At 45.5% G+C, this 16,437-nt stretch overlaps 1 protein-coding gene across 1 annotated transcript in view; it reads left to right on the top strand.

The window, feature by feature from the left end:
• The first annotated feature begins 2,151 nt into the window (after positions 1-2,151).
• Positions 2,152-16,437, top strand: part of BCAT1 (branched chain amino acid transaminase 1) — a 48,851-nt gene continuing 34,565 nt past the window's right edge. Inside the window, exons 1-3 of the mRNA XM_058655828.1 lie at positions 2,152-2,234; positions 5,179-5,379; positions 15,095-15,205. Coding sequence (XP_058511811.1) covers positions 5,269-5,379; positions 15,095-15,205 — 222 coding nt within the window. The 5' untranslated portion in view covers positions 2,152-2,234; positions 5,179-5,268. The remainder of the gene's footprint in view (positions 2,235-5,178; positions 5,380-15,094; positions 15,206-16,437) is intronic.

Raw genomic sequence — 16,437 nt, forward strand, 5'->3', positions numbered from 1 at the left:
GCTGGCCTGGAATGCGACCCGTGTTCCCCCAGGCTGACGCAGGGGCACCCACAGCCGCGACTGGGGCCAGAACGGCCGTGGCAGGCGGGCGTTCGTTCCAGGGTCGCTTCGGCTCAGGGCTTGAGGCCACCGGAGCCATGTCCTGTTGGCCCTGGGGACCCTGGAGGAATGGTGATTCACAGCGACCGCCTTGGACCCCCCGCACCCACCTGGTTTGATGTAACGAGGACTTCCTTCTCCTTTTAGGACTGCAATAAGGGATGCGCTGCGGAATGGAGCGGAGCCGTAGGAGCTGGAGAGGTGGCCAAGACTTTCGTGGTGAGTTTGCTGAGAGGTTTAGTGTCTGAAACAGCCTTCAGCTGTGTGCAGTTTAAGCCCATGGCTCGGGGCGAATTTTCATGGCGGAGGAGGGGGAGGTCTTTTGGGTGTGTTAATCACATCAAGCAACATACCTGGCTGTTACGTGCTTGTTCTATCACATGTGTCCCAAATACTGCCTAGACCTTTGTCTGATTGTCCGATTGCAAAATACAGGGTGCCGCTTAGAAGCCTTACTTTCCTTCTAGAAGGTATTCTAGTTGTCATTCCTCTCATTATGGAGCATCTATCACTGTTGAGGAGTATTTTCTTTTTTTTTTCCTTTGGAAGGTCAGATCAGATTTGCTGAGAGGAGAGACAGAAAGATCTTCCCTCTGGTTCACTCCCCAAACAGTCACAATAGTCAGAGCTGAGCCGATCCAAAACTGGGGAGCCAGGAGCTTCCTCCAGGTCTCCCGCATGGGTGCAGGGGCCCAGGCCCCTGAGCCGTTCTTTTCTGCCCTCCCAGGCTGTCAGCAGGGAGCTAGACTGGAAGTGTAGCACCCAGGACACGCAGTGATGCCTGTATGGGATGGTAGTGACCCAGGCAGAGGATTCGTGTACTGTGCCACCGTGACATCAGCCCCCGGCCTCGTATTGCAACAGGGAGGCAGCAGCTGATGGTGTCACTACTTTGGGTTTCCTCCTAGTCTGGACCTGGCTGTTGTGGTGCTTTGGCTAGTGAGCCTGCATGTTGAAGATCTCTTGTCTGCCTCTCAGGCATTGTGTAATTATGTGGGAACAGTTCTACCTGCTATGTGTGAAGACTAATGCATTGAAGCTCACATTGAAACATTGCTTCCCCCCCTAAGATTTATTTATTTTTTTACTGGAAAGGCAGATTTACAGACAGAAGGAGATACAAAGAGAAAGATCTTCCATCTACTGGTTCTTCTAGAAGCCTATGGTGGGAAAACTCCCAGACCTTAAAGGCATGAGAAAAATGTGGAGCGTCAGAATCGAATTCTGAAGAGGAAAGGATCATTGATTCTTTTTCAAATCTATTTTCTTTCAAACAACGTGGCTAAAAATTGTTTTAAAATTTGTCCTTATGCCAGCCATGTTCCCCTCAGAATTGCATTTCTTATCTATTAAAAGCTGCTTACTCACTTGGGTTAATATCACTTCCTTCTGAACATTGTATAGCTGTGCCACCTCGTTTTAGAATTCCTAGGTGATTTCTCATAGAGCTCCAGTTGAACACTTCTTGTTAGCTTCAAGAACTACAGATGTGTTCTTGATAAAATTCTGAAAACCCCTGTTGGCAAGTTGCTTTAGACACTGAGTCTAGGGCGGTCGTTGGGGAAATCAAAGGTGTGGAGTGTTCCCACTGTGAAGAAATCACCTGTCTTACAAAAGAATGTAGCGCTTTACTGGAAGACAACAATGCTTGGGAATTTAATCATTAATAGCCAATATTTTGAAATTTAGTATTAGGAAATTAGAATTACAGGAACACTAAGTACTGTGTGGAAGGATACCTTTTTCAAATTCTGCTCCATTGTTAATGTTCACCTGTTTGGGACAGCGGCACACGAACCAGTGAGCCCAGGAATACCTTAATGAGAAGGTTCAGGAAACTAAAAAAATTGTCCATGCTGACTGGGCTATAGCCTAACTGTGGCTACAAGAAGAGTTTTTACTTGGACTATTTAAAAATATATAACCCAGATCCCACTCTAGATTTGAGCCAGAACTTTAGAGAGTTGGAACAGGGTGTAGTTGTTTACTTACGTCACAGTGGTGATTAGTACTGTGTAGTCAGGGGTTGAGAACCTTGTCCCAAAACTATCTGCCTTAGAGATCTCATGAACATGAAGAGGCAGAGCTGAAAGTCACCTGTGAGGAGGGAGCATTATAGAAACTGGAGAACAAAGGTCAGCATTGCTCAGATTCCTGTATTTTACCACAAGGAAATCGTCCATCCTCCCTGCATGGTTTGCTCATTCCTGGCTTGAAAACAACAAGAAATTGAAACATGGCAGCCCCAGTTTTAGTCTTGCCCTCAGAGTGCCTCATGCTGAACTGGGCTTACTTCTGTTGAAGCAACTTAACTGTCTAGATTGTAAGGGGAAAAGGAAGATGGTGTACCATCTTAGGAGACAGAGCCAGGGCTCATGGGGAACTGGACATGTTGGTCAGGATAAGGTGTCACTGCCATAGTGGTGCATCCTTTTCTCCAATTAGTAGCTGTGCTGCCTCTGGGACTCTAGCCTTGCTAGCATGCGTGAGCTCCGTAGCTATCTTCACAGCAGTTTTTTGAAATTTAGTATTAGTATCTCTTGACCTTTATTTATCTGTGTAGTTCTTGCTATCGCTCGTCTCATTAGGAGAACAAGCACTTTCCTTGTTGGCTCTCGGGTGTTTCTTAGGGCCTATGTTGTACTGGTACATAGTAGCTCAAAAACATTAGGGTGAATGAACGAGTTTGAGTCCTGGTTCCAGCTTCCTGCTCCCACAGGCACTGGGGGAGGGCGAGCATGGTGGGAATTCAGGTAGCCGGAGCCTGCTGTCCATGGGGGATCTGAATGGAGCTCCTGGCCTGTGTTCTGCTTCGGCCCACTTTTGTTTATGGTGGGTTTTCAGGGAGTGAACCAGCAGGTGGAAGCTCTCTGTCTCCTGCCTCCTACTATCTCTTCCAAATATAAACAAAATGAAGAGGAGGAGGGGGAAAGCAAAGGGTTGGATATTCCTCATAAGCTGTTGCAGTTGAACCGGTCATTTGTTTTCATCTGGTTGAAACTCTGCTTTCCTCATTGATCTGTCAGCATTCTACAGCAATTCCAGACAAGTGATGGTGTGGCAATCATTTGTATGCATCCATAAGGAAACTGGTCATTTGCAATGGGGAACTGGCTCTCTGGAGAGCAGGCAAAACCCTGCTGTGGGAAGTCGTTGCTTTTATTTGCCTTTCTTTGATTATGAGGTCTGTTCATATCCAGTAAAATTTATTTGAAATGCAGAGAGGGAGGAAGAGATAGGTGAGGGGTAGGTAGGTAGATAAAAAGTTACAGATATTCTATGTACTGATGCACTCTTCACGTACCTGCAGCAGCCAGGTCTGGGCCAGACTGAAGACACAGGTCAGGAATTTCTTTTGTGTCTGCCACATGAGTGGTGGGGACTCAAGCAACTGACCCATTTTCTCCTGCCTTTCCAGGAAGCTGGAAGTGGAGCAGCGAGAGTCAAACTGGCGCTCTTGTGGGATGCTGGCATCACAGGTGGCATGTTAACTTTCTGTGCCACAGAAGCCAGGACTGATCCATACATGTTCCTTCTCTGCCTCTGTTGACTTCATGTTGCTTATTTCGCCAGTGCATCCAGCAGGTTTCGAAGGCTTATGCCATGAATGCTTTGGGGGTTGCTACACACAGCCATTGCCACCCAGAGGTCCAGTTCTTAAGTAATATGTTATTGTAGATTTCACTCTTGCATTGTGGAAGATGTCTGCTCTTTCCCAAATGCTCAAGCTGAGTCTTAAGATGGGAGTGAAGAGTGGATCAGCTTCCATTTTGGCACCCTTTGCCTGCTCCAAAGACAATTTTGTCACTATTCATACTATCACCGAAATTTGGTTTTGATATTCTTAGGCAGTGTGCGCAGCAGAGACTGAATAAACAGCTGGATTTGGAGTACTGGTGTGATCTGTTTGGCTCCCATAATATGGAATATCTGTGTTCATTTCTAGCTGTTGAAAGTCAGGTGACAGAACGTTTGGCCTTCTTTGTCACCTAGCCTGGGGATGTTCTGTTACTCATCTTTGTCACGTGCCAGCACACAGTAGTTCACAAGGCACAAGACTAAGAGATGGATGCTGAAAGAGGTAGAAAAAGGAAGCCTTAAGAATGAATAACACAAGATAAAGAAGCAGTGAAGCAGGGCTGGTGTGATGGCCTAGTGGCTAAAGTCCTCGCCTTGAATGTGCCGGGATCCCATATGGGCACCAGTTCTAATCCCGGCAGCTCCACTTCCCATCCAGCTCCCTGCTTGTGGCCTGGGAAAGCAGTCGAGGATGGCCCAAAGCTCTGGGACCCTGCACTTACATGGGAGACCTGGAGGAACTTCCTGGCTCCTGGCTTCGGATCGGCGTGCAGCACGGGCTGTTGTGGTCACTTGGGGAGTGAATCATCGGAGGGAAGATCTTTCTCTCTGTCTCTCCTCCTCTGTGTATATCCACCTTTCCCATAAAAAAAAATAAATAAATCTTAGAAAAAAAAGAAGAAGCAGTGAAGCGAGGATCAGGGTTGACTCTTGGCACATGAGCCAGTCACAGAGCACCTTTCTGAGTCTACCATTCTTATTTTATTTGTACAAGTCAAACGTTATACAAATCTGAGAAGTGTAGGCTACTTTAAGTGTACTTGCAGGTTACAATAACAATCATTACCAAATATATCCATTGATTACTTGTTTTAGCTGCTGTACTCCTAGGTGCTGGGCAGTGTGGTGCTAAGTGAACAATTCCTCATTAATACGGGCCTATGATCCCCTAACTCCATGGTTGTTATGGCAACCAGGCCTAGATGCTGGTATTCCACACTTGATCTTAGCCAAAAGGCCGAGAAGCGATTGATGCTGGTATTCCAAACATCTCTCCTGTCTATGGCAGGGGCCTTACTACAGGGAGGATGCCTCCCCGCCCCCATCTTGTTCTCATCAATAGCCAGGAAAGGGTTAAGCACCTGATCTCTGTCAATAAGGTAAGGTCACCAACTAGAAAGATTGTGCTAATCTACAGTCTGGCTTCAGTGAAGCCTGAACCAAGCTACGGCTAAAGCTAAAAATCCCTACACGTTGATGCTGCTGCTGTTTCTTCTACAGGCTAAAGATCTCATCATCACGCCGGCCAGCACCTTGAAGGAGAAGCCGGACCCAAACACGCTGGTGTTTGGAAGTGTGTTCACCGATCACATGTTGACAGTGGAGTGGTCGTCTGAGAGTGGGTGGGAGAGACCTCACATCAAGCCTTTTCAGAACCTCTCGTTGCATCCTGGATCTTCAGCTTTGCATTATGCGGTGGAGGTAGGTTCGTAGGGCTAGAGGGTGGCATGGGCTTTTCCTCCACGTGCATTCTGAGTTGCATCCTCTGATGGAGTAGCTTTTAGGGCACGTTTGGTGCAGCGGTTGGAATTTCTTCACAGTCCTGCTTCTGGTCTGGCTCCCTGCTGATGCATACCCTGGCACACAGCGGGTGACGAAGATCTCCCTTGCCCTTCACCTCCTCATTTCCTCCCCTCTCTCATTTTGTCTCTCTCTGCCTTTCAAATAAATTTCTAAAATTTTTAAAGGTTGTTTTTTTTTTATCAGAAAGGTAGAATTACAGAGAGAAGGAGAGACAGAGAGAAAGAATCTTCTATCCCACTGGCTCACTCTCCAAGTGGCTACAACGGCCAGAGCTGATCTGATCTGAAGCCAGGAGCCAAAAGCTTCTTCCGGGTCTTCCACATGGGTACAGGGTCGCAAGGCTTTGGGCCGTCCTCGACTGCTTTCCCAGGCCACAAGCAGGGAGCTGGATGGGAAGTGGGGCTACCAGGATTAGAACCGGTGCCCATATGGGATCCTGGCATGTGCAAGGCAAGGGCTTTAGCTAGGCTACTGCTCTGGGCCTCTAGAAAAATGTTAAAATAGCTTTTAGTAGCATGTGCTGTATCATGTTTACTAGGAAAAGTCATATATTCCTTTTAAGTTTTTCCTATAGACAGCTTGAATTGAAGATAATTTTTTTTTAAGATTTATTTATATTGCAAAGTCAGATATACAGAGAGGAGGGACAGAAAGGAAGATATTCTGTCCTATGGTTCATTCCTCAAGTGGCTACAGTGACTGGAGCTAAGCCAACCTGAAGCCAGGAGTTTCTTCCAGGTCTGTTACGTGGGTGCAGGGTCCCAAGTTTGGGCTGTTCTCCACTGCTTTCCCAGAGTACAAGCAGGGAGCTGGATGGGAAGCAGAGCTGCTGGGATTAGAAATGGTGCCCCTATGGGTTCCTGGCATGCTCAGGGCGAGGACTTTAGCCACTAGGCCACCATGCCACGTCTGAGGATAAGTTTTAAGAACTATTTTTCTGTTATGGCCATTAAAAAATTATTTAGAGGGAGTAGACAACTCCAACAGGAGCTAGAGCCTAGCCTAGTCTGACCTGCCCCTAGACCCAGCCCACACACAAATCAAAGGGTATTGCAGCCATGTTCAACCTGGCTGTCCTTGCCACCCACCACCTTGCCCCCAGCACCCTGACCTGGCTCTTGTATTTACCAAAAGAAGCCATAGCCCACCTGCAAGGTTCAACTACCAGGCCCACTTCTACCTTCTGGGTCTTGTGTGCCCACACAGGTGGTTGCTGGCCTGGTCCAGCCCACCACCAGTCCCAAGTCTCCCTGATGGGTGCTATAGCCCAGCCTGGCGCCATCCCCAGCTCTTATGTGTAGCAGCCTATCCCACTGCAGACGACACCCAGTCCCAGCTCCTGCACATGCCAGTAGGTGCTATGGTTTTGACAGCCCATCCAAGCATATGCTGGCAGGTGCTGCAGCCTGGCCCAGCCTGACCTGTTCCCAACCCCAGTCCCTATGAATGTTGGTGAGTTCCATGGTCACACCTGGCTATGCCCATAACTACCTGCAGCTCCCGCAGACCCTCGGGTGAGCCCACAATTCCTCCTACAGAATCTACTCCCAGACCCTGTTTTCTTTTTTGCTCATCCTCAGATATGGCCCAGCTTTACATGTCAAGGTTCAGCCTCACATGACCCATCCGTTGAACTGATACTCACTGGTGGGTACTGCAGCCTAGCCCTGTCAGACATTCCCACCCCCTCACCCCCCACAAGCCCTTTCATATACTTTCATATGCACCAGTGGGCAGCAAGTGGTGCCACCTAACCCAGCCCAGGTCTCCCATGTGGGCTGGTGTATTGATCTTACCCAGACATGCCTTCCCATCTCCACGTTCTAAACCACCCTGTCTCACTCCCTTGTTTACCTGCAAATGTAGTGGCCTGGTCCCTGGAATTCTCCCCACAGTCATTCCTACCTGCCAGTGCTGTGGACCGCTCCTTGGAATTCCCCAGAAATGATTCTACACTTGCCAAGTACTCCCTCAGTGGCCCCCTCACAAAAACATCCCCCAGTCCCCTTCCCCAGGCAGTCTGCAACCCCCTGCCATAGTGCGGGTTTGGGGTGGCTGCTGCGCTTGTCTTCCTGTGGCCTGGCAGTGTGGGGGACCACAGTCTTCCCCTTGTCTTGATCTCACATTTTACCTTAGCTCTAATCTCTTAGACATCTTTCCCACAATATTTGGGACACTGGAAATAAACAACTGTCAGCCTATTCAGAGATTACAAAATAGCAATAATAAAGTGTTAGCCATTATTATGATAAAGTAACTAGTTCAGGTTACTGGCATCCTGTACAGTGTCCTGTTTTAACTACTTTACATCCCATCATTTAATTATCTTAAATGAGGAAGCACGTAATTAAGCATTCGGGATCTGGAGACACACTTCCTGGGCTCAAATCCCGCTTCTGCTGCTCTCTAGGGCACTCTGGGAAAAGGTAGTCATTTTTGCCTTCATTTCCCTATGTATGGAACTGCAGTAGTAACACAGCTGAACTCATAGAATACGTGGAATTATAAAAGTTATGTCATTCAAGCATATAGGGCCCTGCATGCGACATAGTGAGAGCCCACCTTGCCAGCTGCCATGGCCCCTGCTGAGGCAGCAGCAGCATCTCTTACACAGGCAGGCTCAGGATCATGTGTTTCCTAAGAACACACAGCAGTAAGTGGGCATCAGGGATCCACTAACGTAAGCGAGAGTCTGCCTTCAATCTCTTCCTCTGTCTGCTGACTTCAGCTTCCAGTGCAGGTGCTGAGAGACCACAGTGACGGCTCAGCTAAGACGCACGTTGAATTCAGCCCAGCCAGACTTGGTCTTTAGGCATTGAGGGAAAGAAGCAGCACAGGGGAATTACTCCATCTACCCTGCTGCTTCTCAAATAAATCAGTAATCTTTTAAAGTTATAAATAAAATAATTTTGGAAATCCACTGCTTATGCATATGGAACCAAAATTTGTTTTATTTATGAATCCAAGCTCCACTCTATTTCTTATTCGTATTGAACTGAATGAGTTGTTCCATCATGTGCACCAAGCCCTTTACCGTCTCATAGGACATAGTGAAATAGTGCTTTTAAATTTGACTAAATCTGAATCTCAATCTTAGTATGAGGCCTGTTTTCTGATAAAGTGAGTTAAGCAGCAAATTTCAATGCTGCTTTCCGTAGCATCCATGTGGGCAACCTGGGTGCAATTCTGAGCTCCTGGTTCCCACCTGACCAGCCCTGGCCATTGTATTCATTTTTAAAAATCTGTAATAAAGCCACCAAGCCACATTGCAAGAGATTAAAATCAAAATAAACCTTTAGTCTTCTGTTATCAAACCAAACCTTTATATCTGAAATAACTGTGTTTTATTTTTTAAGATTGATTTGATTTATTGGAAAGTCAGATTTATAGAGAGTACAGACAGAGAGAAGGATCTTCTGTCCAGTGATTCACTCCCTAAGCAACTCAACAGCCACAGCTGAGCCAATCTGAAGCCAGGAGCCAAAAGCTTCTTCCGGGTCTCCCACATGAGTATTTGGTCCCAAAGCTTTGGGCCACTTCCTACTGTTTTCCCAGGCCACAAGCAGGGATTTGGATGGGAAGGGAAGTAGCTGGGACAGGAACGGGTGCCCACATGGGATCCTGGTGCTTGCAAGGTGAGAGTTGAGCCATTGAGCCTTTGTGTCAGGCCCATTAGTTAAATGTTTTAAATATAAACTTCCACATTTTCTTTAAATTGGTCTTTTTTATTTGTTTAAAAGGCAGAGTTACAGAGAGGAAGGGAAAGAGAAAGAGAAAGAGAGAGAGAAAATCTTCTATTCACTGGTTGAAGTGACTGGAGAGACCAGGGCTGAGCCAAGCTGAACTCAGGAGCCTTGAACTCCATTTGGGTCTCCCATGTGGGTGGCATGGAGGGTCCCAAGCTCTTGGACTGTCTTCCACTACCTTCCCAAGTGCATTCTCAGGGAGTTTGATGAGAAGTGGAGTGGCTAGGACTGGACTCTGTGCTCACAAGGAACGGCTGTGTTGTAGGTATTTTCTTAACTCACTGTGCCACAATACTGGCCCATAGCACCGGCCCATTTTCTCCAACATTCTGCCTTTTTACTTCAGTTAATGTTTTGATGAGAAAAACACATTAACATTCAAAGCAATCTGTCAGTGTTTGCTTTAAGTTTGCCATTTGTGTGTGTTGTTTATAGACTTTAAATAATCCTTGGAGTAGATTTTTGTAAGAAGTGGGCTCTATTTGTTGTTTTCTCCCCGGGTCCTCGGTTGTCCCAGCAGCATTTACAAAGACCGTGCTGCCCTTTCCCTGCTGACAGGCCGAGTTGCCTCTGCCCTTGACCTAGGGGTCTACGGGATCCTTTCATTTTCTTGTCTGGCTTGGTCTCAGTTCCTTTTTCTTGTTATGCCTGACTGTCTATGCAAATGCCCACTACCATCTTAATACTTCAACTGGAAGAAAACCTACTTTCTTGACTAGTGTTTAAGTTTCATTTTCTTTTTCCACGTAACTTCATTTCAGTCTATAAAGTTGATCAAGTTTTGTCATTCAGTTTGTATAAAGAAAATAAAGTACTTTGATACAATTTTCATTTAAGTCTTACAAAGGCCATTGAAGATGGAAAGTAATTTACAGGCCAGCCTTGTGGCACATCAGGTTACACCCTGCCTGCAATGCCATCATTCCATATGAGTGTTGCTTTGAGTTTGGCTGTTTTGGTCATTATGGAATGAAACAGTATATGGAAGTTTCTGTTTCTTTTCCTTTCTCTTTTCTATCCATCTGTGCGCCTCTCTCCTCCCTCTCCCACCCTCCCCACACCCTGGTCTCTGTAACTTTCTGACTGCGCATTTCAAAATAAGTAGATAAATGGTAACAATAAACAAACAAAAAGAGAGAAATTTAGGGGGAAACCAGCACCTTTATCATTGTAAGGTTTTTTTTTTTATTTTTTTTTTAAGATTTTTTTTTATTATTATTGGAAAGCCAGATATACAGAGAGGAGGAGAGACAGAGAGGAAGATCTTCCATCCGATGATTCACTCCCCAAGTGAGCCGCAACGGGCCGGTGCGCACCGATCCGATGCCGGGAACCTGGAACCTCTTCCGGGTCTCCCACGTGGGTGCAGGGTCCCAAAGCTTTGGGACGTCCTCGACTGCCTTCCCAGGCCACACAGGGAGCTGGATGGGAAGTGGAGCTGCCGGGATTAGAACCGGCGCCCATATGGGATCCCGGGGCTTTCAAGGTGAGGACCTTAGCCGCTAGGCCACGGCACCGGGCCCCATTGTAAGGTTTTTAACCCAGGAGCCTGAATTGACTTTACACATTTAGTGAAGTTTTTAAATAACTTGGTGAAACGTAGTATTTTTCTTTTAGGTCTGGGACTTTTGTTAGACTCCCTTCCACTAAGTACCTGTTTTTAAAAATGAAGATTTATGGGGGCTGGCCTGGTGGCTCAACAGGCTAATCCTCCATCTTGTAGTGCTGACACCCAATATGGACACTGGTTCATGTCCCAGTTGCTTCACTTCCTCTCCGGCTCCCTGCTTATGCGAAAGCAGCGGAGGATGGCCCAGGTCCTCGGGACCCTGTTATCCACGTGGGAGATTGGGTTCCTGGCTTTGAATCAACGGCTCAGTTCTAGCTGTTGCAGCTGTTTGGGAGTGAGCCAGTGGATGGAAGATCACGCTCTCCCTCTGTCTCCTCTCTATAAATCTGCCTTTCAAATAAACAAACAGATCTTTAAAACAAACAAATAAGAAAGATTTCTGTATCTATTTATTTGAAGGGTGGAAGAACTTCCATCCACTGGTTCACTCCCCAGTAGAAGGGCCTGGCCTGAGCAGAAACTAGCAGCGCTTCAGCGTAGTCATAAGCCCCTTCCACGTCTTTCGTGTGGGAGGTCGGAACCTGGGACTGCTCAGGTGTGTTAGTCAGAACCTGAATTGTGGTACATCAGTGGCTTAACCCACTGCACTGAAAGGCCTGAACCGGTGTGTTACTATGTTTTAATTTTATTATAAACCATGTCTTTGTTTGCTGCTTTTACATAGGAATCTAATTTTGCAACTGACAATTTCATCTGGTTTTTCTGTATTTTCAAAAAAAATTTATGTTCTATGATCTGTGATAGCTTTATTTTATTTTGACCAAACCTGATATTTAATTTCATTTTTCTTACCTTATTGTATTGGTTCTACAATATTTGATTTGAGTGGTTTCAATGAGTTCCATGTGATAATTTGAAGAGAATCTTTTATAGTTTATCATTGAATATAATCTTTGCAGTGTGTTCGTTGATTGGAAAAGCAGAGATGGAGACAGGAAATGATCTGTCATCAGCTGGCTCATTCCCTAGACACCCTCCACAGTCAGCCCTGACTTCGGAACTCCATTCACTTCTTCCACGTGGGTGGCATGGGTGCCAGTACTTGAACCATCACCTGCTACCCCTGTGGTGCTCATTCACAGGAAGCTGCACTTAGGCCATGAATCCACACACTGCAGGACGACCTTTGGGCAGCAAAGTTATGTTTTAATCGTTGTTCCGAATGCCTACCCCTGAGAAAACTTGTAAAAGTTATACAGGATAAGTGATTTTATTAGATGCACTTACTATATCAAATGATCACTTTTCTGGGGGGGAGGGAACTGGGGAGGGGATAAGTGAATATGAAACTGTATTATAAAATAATAACAATAATAAAATGTATTAAAAAAATGATCACTTTTTAAAATCCCATTTATAGTTTCACATATCATGGCTGTGAGTTCATATTTTCTTATATTAAGTGAATCTGTTTCCAGGATAAATTAGCTAGTCATGTTTTGTTATCCTTTTGAGTATTTTCTATCTATACTGCCCAATGAGATTTTTATAATCTATATACGAAACTACCTTATTAACAGGTATTTTTGTGTCTTTTAATTGATAATTGAATCTATGATGTACAATGTAATGCTTTTTAAAAAAATTTTTAAAAGACATTTATTTGTTTATTTTTATTTGAAAGGCACATTTACAGAGAGGAGATACAGAGAAAGATCTCCCATCCATTGGTTCATTCCTCAAAGGCTGCAATGGCCAGAACTGAGCTGATCCAAAGCCAGTAGCTTTTTCCAGATCTTCCATGTGGGTACAGGGTCCCAAGGCTTTGAGCCATCCTCTGCTAACTTCCCAGGCCACAAGCAGGGAGCTGGATGGGAAGTGGAGCAGCTGGGACACTAATCGGTACCTACATGGGATCCCAGTGCCTACAAGGGGAGGCTTAACCAATTGAGCCTTCTTGCCAGGTGCAGTTTCTGTTTTGTTGTAGGTAGCATCATAGTTTAAATGAAGCTAATTAATGTTCCCATCATCCCATACCTAATCTTTTTTTTTTCTTTTTTGTGGGTGATAAGGACATCGGAAATTTAAGATGTTTTGAAACACGTGTTATTTGTAACTATAGTCTATGCTATTCAGGAAATCTCAGAAAGTTACTCTTTCTAGCTGAAACTCCTTTCCTGGCCCTCCCCCAGCTTCTGGTAACAGCTATACTGGTTTTCACTTTTGAATTCCACCTTCAGGAGAGGTCATGCAGTATTTGGTTCAGCGCTCAGCCTCACATCCTCTGGGCTCGTCCATGTTATCACAAATGCTGGCGTTTCCTTCTTTGTAAAGGCCGACGAGTATCCATGTCATGCCTGTTATCACTAATGTTGTACTGAACAGGGTGACGTCATCACTCTGGGACAGTCCCTCTTTCTGTACATCCTTGCCAACACCGGCGCTTTGGACAGTGGTCACTCCAACTGTAATTTTTAAATTGTGAAGTATTCATGAAGCCTGTGGGATGATCTCTTCACTTTTAGCAAAGTTCTTTCCTGAAAGGCTATTTTGTTTAATAATACTCTGTGTTTCTCACTGGCTTTGTTTTGGATTATTTTTTTCTGTATTATTATTATTTTTGCTTCAGGTGTTGTCAACTACCAATCTGACCACCGTAAGCATTTCACTGAACTTTAGCCACAATGTAGCTAATAAATGATTATATTTATAAGACACATCCAATATCATTTTATATTCTGATTAATTGTGCAATGGATGCAATTTTGGTATGCCGTATTCTGTTACAAGCTTACAAAGCCCTTATTTTTCATTGCCACTCAATTCAACGTATTTTCTCACTTCCACTAGTTTTCTTCTTTGACATATAGTTTCCTCAGTAATAAATTTATTACTTTCCAAAACCCAGTATTTCCTGATTATGTTTTGGTATTGATTTTGACTTATGTTTGGAAACCATGTGAAAAGACTGCATTTTCCAGTTGGTACCTATGGATTCTGTATGCCCCTTATGTATGTTCAGTTTCTGTTGTTCAATGTCCTGTATCTCTCCTGAACATTTTCACCTGTTGGTGCTATCAATCACTTAGAGAAACAGTGTTAGAGTTTCCCAACAGAGGAATTAGTTATTCTCTGGCTCTGGTTTTATCAGCATGTACCTACTTTACAATCTTTTCCAATCCCCTCTTGGTTCGTCTGGGGTAATAGTTTGCAGAAGATAAAGGCCTCACATCATATAGTCTTGATGTGTCTGGCTTCATTGGTTTGGGGGGACAGAACCAGCTCTGTTAAAGACGGATTATTCTTTAGAGTGGATGAGCTGCATTGGCTTAAAGGAATGGGGTCATTTTCGAGGTGGAGGGAAGCTCACTCCATGGGAGCTTGTAATACCTGTGTAGTGTCAATAGACAGCTTCATGACGGAACAGTTTTTCTTACTTCGGCTAGTGTCTTACTGAACAACACGACTTCTACCAAGCAAAAGAGGACCGTGGGCCTGGCGGCGTGGCCTAGCGGCTAAAGTCCTCGCCTTGAACGCCCCGGGATCCCATATGGGCGCCGGTTCTAATCCCGGCAGCTCCACTTCCCATCCAGCTCCCTGCTTGTGGCCTGGGAAAGCAGTCAAGGACGGCCCAATGCATTGGGACCCTGCACTTGTGTGGGAGACCCGCAAGAGGTTCCAGGTTCCCGGCATCGGATCGGTGCGCACCGGCCCGTTGCGGCTCACTTGGGGAGTGAATCATCGGATGGAAGATCTTCCTCTCTGTCTCTCCTCCTCTCTGTATATCTGACTTTGTAATAAAAATAAATCTTTAAAAAAAAAAAAAGAGGGCCGTGCATTCCCATGAGATTCTAATAATAAGAGGACTTCTTCCAGCTACTTGTCCTCTTTCTAAGGTTAATAAAGATTTCAAGGATCTGGTGTGGTGGCGCAAAAAGTTAGTCTTCTGCCCTGTGGCATTGGCATCCCATGTGGGTTCCAGTTCGTGTGCCAGCTGCTGCTTTTTAGATCCAGCTCTCTGCTTGTGCCCTAGGAGAGCAGGCAAGGGTGGCCTGGGTCCTTGGGACTCTGTATCCACGTGGGAAACCCAGAGGAAGCTCCAAGTTCCTGGCTTCAGACCAGCTAACCACAGCTGTTGTGGCCATTTGGGGAATGAACCAGCAGATTCAATCTCTGCCTCTCCTCTTTCTGTAACTGTGCCTTTTAGATAATAATAAATAAGTCTCAAGTCAGTCTGTTGGAAATTGTTGGAGATTGTTTTCAGTTAGTTCCCATTCACATGTTCTCTTGTCTTCAGTTGTTTGAAGGACTGAAGGCATTCCGAGGAGTAGACAATAAAATCAGACTGTTTCGGCCAGATCTCAACATGGACAGGATGCTTCGGTCTGCTGTGAGGACAACTTTGCCGGTGGGTACAGTTCCTTTCTGTGTTTATGACCAAATGAAGCATTCTGAACAGTGAGGTTAACATTAGTATATTGTGTTGATGATCGCTGACTTTATTTCTTATTTGTTTTACAAAGAAAACATCAATACCCTTGATAGTTCCATTTCTTTATGAGTATCTCAGGTGGGAGCAGGTGAATGTGTATGTGAGAGAGAAAAGATTAAGAAAAACAAAAAATGTCAAAAATATATGAAATCGTTATGTAGAAAATGCAAAATGTGGTATGCCACATGGAGTTTGGGAGGGGTGTTTGTTTGCTTTCGGTATTAACCATCTATGGTGATGTATTATTTTATTCTGGATTTTGTTTGGATATTTTGAAAAGGAACATCAAAGCAATTTCTTCTGGCCCTTGGATCCTGACTGTAACATTGTTAGGGAGCAGAGTTCATTCAGTGTCTCCCCTAAGGTTCACAGGCAGATTGGAGGGGACTCAGCTTGACTGTGTCCCATGAGACACCACTAGGTGTCTGTACTGAAGGGGTTCTCCATCACCTGCTCCGTGTGTCCCCAGGCTCCAGCTGTGTCTCAGTGCCACCAAATCCCAGCCAATGGCTCCTTTTTTAAGTCACGGTGTTTCTTTTCCTTTAGACACTAAGATGTGAAAGCCTTTTAAAAGACTTATGAACAAAGAGAATTACAATCATTGTTGCTAATTTTTCATGGCCTTTAAACTCCTAAGATGAGTGTTTTAGGAAGGAGGGTTTTGTGTGGAAGGGCAGATTGGAGGTTTCTGGCCTAAGACTCCATGGCCCCGCTGGGTTAGCATCTGGGCAGGCTCCAGGACCATGGAAGCAGAAGCCCATGGAACCAGGAAGCAGACATAAGCTCACTAGTCCTCCATCCTCTGTTCTCTCCTTACAAAACCTTCCTGGTTTGGTTGTAGGGCTCCACCCTACACACACGAAAATCAATCAAGCCTCGCCCGTAATCCATTAAACAGCTATTAACACGTGAATTTGTTTTTTAAATGTCTGCATGAGGGGCCCGGCGGCATGGCCTAGCGGCTAAAGTCCTCGCATTGAACACCCCGGGATCCCATGTGGGGGCTGGTTCTAGTCCCGGCAGCTCCACTTCCCATCCAGCTCCCTGCTTGTGGCCTGGGAAAGCAGTCGAGGACGGCCCAAAGCCCTGGGACCCTGCACCCGCGTGGGAGACCTGGAAGAGGCTCCTGGTTCCTGGCTTCGGATCGG

Source organism: Ochotona princeps, chromosome 27 (genome assembly GCF_030435755.1).
Source record: "Ochotona princeps isolate mOchPri1 chromosome 27, mOchPri1.hap1, whole genome shotgun sequence".
NCBI lineage: Eukaryota > Metazoa > Chordata > Mammalia > Lagomorpha > Ochotonidae > Ochotona > Ochotona princeps.